Raw genomic sequence first — 5,497 nt, 5'->3', positions numbered from 1 at the left:
GACTCTCACTCTCTGTTTTCAGGTTTTCAGGTAATGTTTTCTCACTTCTTCTTCTTCTTATTTTTTCTGTTCTTCTTCTTCTTCTGTTCTTATTTTTTCTGTTCTTCTTCTTCATTTTTTTTTATTTTGGTGGATGGGGAGTAGGGACTCAGGCAGTGTTTACTGCTTACTGCTTTGTGTAAGTCAGTAAGTGTAACAAGTGTTAATTTTTTTTTAACACATCTTTTCCTAATTATTTATTCCAATATTTCTAAACAGCGAATTAATTGAATTTGATAATCAATGGCGGATGCTCGCAAAAAGAGGGACATTGGATGAAACTATGGCACTCAAGGAGCGACGAAAGATTCGGTCACTTGTAACTTTTGTGGGAGTACTTCCAATGGTGGAATAACTCGACACAAACAACATTTAGTGGGTGGTTTCAAAAATGTTAATGTATGTGTCGCTTGTCCGTCGGAAATTAGAGAAGAAATAAGGGCTTATATGCAAAACAAAATACCTAATAATCCCAAATTTCAAATGAGGCAACCGGAAGAATTTGTTGATATTGATGATCTTGATGAAATGGATGATTATGCGGAAATGAGGCCTCCCTCCAAAACTCAAAAGATATCTTCTAGTGGAGGTTCATCCACCGCACGGAGTGTGACGAAAGGACCTTTGAACCTCTATTTTTCACAAAAATCAACACAAAAAGGAGGCTTAGAAAAAGGAGGAGGAATCGAAGAAACAAAGAAAATTCTAAGAGAGCGTGCGGTTAGTGCTTTTGCAATTTGGATGTATGATGCCGGGCTCCCTTTTAATTGCGTCAATCACAAATCATTCGATAAATTTATTGAGGCGGTTGGACAACATGGCCCCGGAATGAAGCCTCCTACATTCCATGAAGTTAGAGTCACTCACCTTAAAAAAGAGGTGGATAAAGTAGAAAAAATTGTTGAGGAGCATAAAGTGCAATGGACAAAGTTTGGTTGTTCCATTATGATGGACAAATGGACGGCACGAAATGGCAAAATGATCATCAATATTTTGGTGAATTCTCCAATCGGTAGTGTATTTCTTGGTTCGGTTGATGCTAGCAATGAATCTACCGATTCCACCAAAATGTACAAGTTATTTGAAAGCACTATCGAAAGAATTGGACCGGAAAATGTGGTACAAATTGTCACCGATAATGCTAGTGAGAATGTCAAAGCGGGAAGTATGATGATGGGTGCGTATCCACACATTTATTGGACTCCATGTGCCGCTCATTGCATCAACTTGATATTTGGTGACATATTCAAGGTTAAGCCATATGCTTCCGGTAATCAACCTATCCTTTAACTTTATTAAGTTTCTTTATAGTCAATACTCAATAATTCATTAGCTACTAATTAATTTAATTTAATCTTTCTATAACAGTTTTTAAGAAGGCCATCAGAATCCATTCTTACATTAGTCAAAGGCCATTGTTGTTAAACTTGATGAGAAAATTCACCAAAGAAAGAAATTTGGTGAAACCGGCCAAGACAAGATTTGCAACGGCATTCTTAACTTTGAGAGCTATGTACATTCAAAGAAAAAACTTGAAAACTTTAGTCCTCTCAACCGAATGGAATTCAAGCAAATTTGCAAAGGAAACTTCGGGGAAAGAAGTTGCCAATCTTCTTATTTCTATCCACTTTTGGAATGATGTTGTTCGGGCACTTACAGTTTGTAGCCCTTTGACAAAAGTGCTTCGTTTGGTGGATGGGGAGAAAAAACCACCAATGGGTTATATTTATGAGGCAATGGATAGAGCCAAAGAAGCTATTGCACATGGTTTTCGTGGAGTTCAGAAGCATTATGAGAAAGTGTTTCAAATTATTGATGCAAGGTGGTCAGAACAACTCCATCGGCCTTTGCATGCTGCAGGCCATGTTTTGAACCCAGGATTATATTATAAAGCTGAAGAAGAGGGAACTTTATTACAGAGTTTGTGGACCGAGTATTATGCATGTGTTGAGAAGTTGGTCCGTGATACAACAATACAAGATGCACTAATCGCTGAGCTTCCTAAGTACAAAATGGCGGATGGACTATTTGGTTGTGGTCCGGCTAAAAGAGCTAGAGACACAAGGTCACCGGGTAAGTGGGTTGATTTAGATCTTACATTCTTACTTATATTATTTGACTTACTTATAGTCACTAACCTTTAAATTTATTTTATTATAGTTGAATGGTGGTCACTATTTGGTAGTGAAACACCAAACTTGCAAAAGTTTGCCATGAAAGTGTTAAGCCTAACTTGTAGCTCATCTGGATGTGAGCGAAATTGGAGTGTGTTTGAACACGTAAGTAAAAATTTATATCCTATTTTTCATATTATATTATTATCAATATCAACTAGTTAATATCAATAACTTATGCACAGATTCATTCCAAAAAGAGGAATAGGCTTACACTATCGCGTCTCAATGATCTAGTGTACATTAAGTACAATAGAACATTGAAACGCCGTTATGATGCTCGTGATCTTATTGATCCAATTCGCTTGGATAACATAGATGATTCCAACGAATGGTTAGTTGGATGCCCCGAAGATCAAGATGATGAACTAGTATATGAGGATGATGATCTTACTTGGGGTAGTGTTGCTACGGCAATTGGAGCGGACGAGAGTATCTATCATCTTAGGGGACTTTCTTCAAGATCAACAGTACTTGACAAGGGCAAAGGAGTAGAAAGTACATCTTTAAGTTCATCTTCAAGTAGGACTCGGACACTAATTGATGAAGAATACGAGGAGGAAGAAGATGAAGAGCAATATAATGATGTAGAAGATTTTGATCTTCAAGAGTTGGATAATTTTGAAGAAGAATAGACTTTTAAAGTTTTGGTTTATTGTATTTTGAATTGTTTGGTCTTTAAAGTTTTAGACATTCTATTGGTTTTTGAATTGAATATTTGCTAATATGTGTTATTGCTATTAAGACTTTGGATAAAATATGCAATTAAATATTTTTAATTTTTGGTATTAATTGGCGCCTTTATTCAAAAAGGCAAGCGCCTCGCCGCTCGCCTCGCCGCGTGGCAAGGCAGGCCCTTGTCGCCTTTTGTCGCCTCTCGCCGTCCACAACACTGTCTAGAACGACATAAAACAATCTCTAAGAAACTCATTGAGATATCGTTATCAACATTGAGTGGCATCCCTAGTGGACCCATCCTTGGTAGAAGTAGTATGATTTGGTAAGACTCAAATATGGTACCTCTTCATATGCCTTTTTGTGATTGAACTTACTCTATGAAAAATAAAGGCTAAGTACCAAGTGAGCATGCTTGGGGAGTGATTCTACTTAAGTTTAGATAAAAGTATAAAGAAACCCTTGATATTCCTTAACCATGTGCATAAATGGGATGTGTTCTAGTTCTAACCTAGGCAAATAGAACACCCTCCGTTGGATTAGGGTAGACTCCAAATTTCGTATATAGTTAGTATGGTCTATTTTGGTTAATGACTATTCTCATCATGTGGGATACATTCTAGTATTGGAGAAGTTCTACAACGTGTAGGTAGTGGAATGGGACCCTATCGATACATGACATGAGTAGGCTTTGAAGATACTAGGATGAGGGTTCCCTAGGTCTTCCACAAGATCATTATGTGAAGTCCTCTAAATGTATGATTGTCTCTAAAAATGGTTTTAATTAAAGTAGGTCTTTAAATGGAGTATGTTGTATATAGAGGTTATTATCTAGGCTATCTTTGAGGATTCATTAGGTAGTCATGAAAAAGGTGTATGCGCGGTCTCTTCATATTTTTGTTAAGCGAGTCTTAGAGTAAACTTAGATAGGCTTTCTCAATTATGTAAATGCACAGATTATTGAATATGGAACGATGTGATATGTGATGAAATGGAATAACCTTACTTTAGGTAGTCTTGAGGATCATCTAGGTCTGTGTGAAGGGGTTGTATGGGCGACCGCTTCATATCTAACTTAGGTGGGTCTTAGGATAATCTTTAGTAGGGGTTCTATGTGAATATGGTCATGTTATTGATGTTACATGAGTGTGTATTATATGTGATTGTATTTGACAATCTTTTAAGAAGTTTTTTTTATCAAAATGTCATGAAAGAATGTTTCTATACTAAATGTCCCTTTTTCATGGTTTTTGCATGGCTTCCATATTTAGGGCATTCAATGTTCTAACCCCTTATTTTCCATTTTTGACTAAAGTGTAGGGAATTAGAAGTCTCGATATGTCAAGGATGGTGTATAGGTTTGTAAGGGTTAAAGATGATGTATAGGTGAGTCCTCATAGATTCGAGGACAAGACCCTGATGTTTCTTTTATGTCTTTAGTCTTTATTTTAAGTATTGTATAGGCTTGGTCCCAATGTTGTACATTCAAAGTATTAGATGGTTCAATGAGACATTGTAAAGATAGATGGTTTTAAAAGTCTTAAGCTTGCATCTTAATAAAAGTATTCTTCGTGTGTAAAGAATGTTTTAAATTCTTGCTTATTGTTTGACAATATATTATGCAATTATTAATACGAGAGACTGCTGTGGGAATTCTCGGGGTCTCATAAGCCGATACCTTCCAAATGCTACCTTTGGGTTATTACAAAGTTGGTTTCAGAGCATAATGTTTGGGAGTGTCTTACATTGTATCATAAACCAAATTTAGTAAAGTCTTGTTCATAATGTGAAGCGCGCCACATTATGAATACGAGGCTATTGGGTGCTAGGAAAGTTTCCCTTGTCCATTAATCTAATCATGTCTAAGAGCTTTGTTTATGGTTTTTTCCCTTGTTCCTTCTATGATGGTCTTTAAAGTGTGGCCTTGAGAAGTTGGGTTGAGGGAGAAAAAAAACGAGTTGGGTGTAACTTGTAAGATAGGATATGGAAGGTTGTGATGATGACGTTAGGTTTGTTCAGTTACCTCATGAGGGGAGTATTGTTGAAAGAAATGATGAAGTATAATGTTAGATTATGGAGGAGTGGTAGTTGAGATGGTTTGAAGTTCTTTAGATCCGACCTTATAAAGGAGGAGGTGATGTTTGAAAGTGTAAATGTGAGTTTCTCCTAGTAAGGGGATATTGTTGTTTCAAGAGGTTTAGTATATAGTTGTGTGAGAATGGTGTTGGTAAGGTTGAAGGTTCCTTGAGGGAGATCTTTGTAGTATATTTATGTGACCTTAGATGGGTCTCTCCTAAGTGGGGGAGTATGGTGTTTGGTAAGGGAGTTGGGAGTGAGATATCTTTATCTTTTCTTTATGTTCTTATTCAAGCCTAAAACTAGGAGTTCCTAGTATTTTGGTTGATGTTGTAGTCTTTTGTGAAAACTGAGTTTCCCAATATTCTCCTAATGAGGGAAAGGTTGTAAGTTCATTAGATCTCTCTATATTGCGTAGAATTATTATAGAATTGCTATTGATTTGTATTGTCCATTTATGGTGGCATTGTTTATGTGTTGATTATATGATGAACACGGCCTTGTCGGCATTAATATGTAAATTGTAGTAGTAT

At 36.5% G+C, this 5,497-nt stretch overlaps 1 protein-coding gene across 1 annotated transcript; it reads left to right on the top strand.

Annotated features, from left to right (window-relative positions):
• Nucleotides 1-769: 769 nt before the first annotated feature.
• On the top strand, nucleotides 770-3,005 carry LOC107029596. The gene is made up of 4 exons (XM_015231030.2): nucleotides 770-1,309; nucleotides 1,408-2,112; nucleotides 2,200-2,318; nucleotides 2,399-3,005. The coding sequence occupies exons 1-4, from the start codon at nucleotides 781-783 to the stop codon at nucleotides 2,846-2,848; spliced, it is 1,803 nt and encodes a 600-aa protein (XP_015086516.2). The 5' UTR covers nucleotides 770-780; the 3' UTR covers nucleotides 2,849-3,005.
• Nucleotides 3,006-5,497: the final 2,492 nt, after the last annotated feature.

The sequence above is a fragment of the Solanum pennellii genome, chromosome 9, assembly GCF_001406875.1.
Source record: "Solanum pennellii chromosome 9, SPENNV200".
In the NCBI taxonomy this organism is placed as follows: domain Eukaryota; kingdom Viridiplantae; phylum Streptophyta; class Magnoliopsida; order Solanales; family Solanaceae; genus Solanum; species Solanum pennellii.
Note: the sequence above shows the minus strand (reverse complement) of the source record. Positions and strands in the feature narration are given on the sequence as shown.

Bases quoted from the DNA above. Each gene is read 5' to 3' on its own strand.
- LOC107029596 (XM_015231030.2), top strand. From the start codon at position 781: ATGTATGATGCCGGGCTCCCTTTTAATTGCGTCAATCACAAATCATTC. The intron at 2,113-2,199 runs GTAAGTGGGTTG...ATTTTATTATAG, and splicing joins TAGAGACACAAGGTCACCGG to TTGAATGGTGGTCACTATTT. The intron at 2,319-2,398 runs GTAAGTAAAAAT...ACTTATGCACAG, and splicing joins ATTGGAGTGTGTTTGAACAC to ATTCATTCCAAAAAGAGGAA.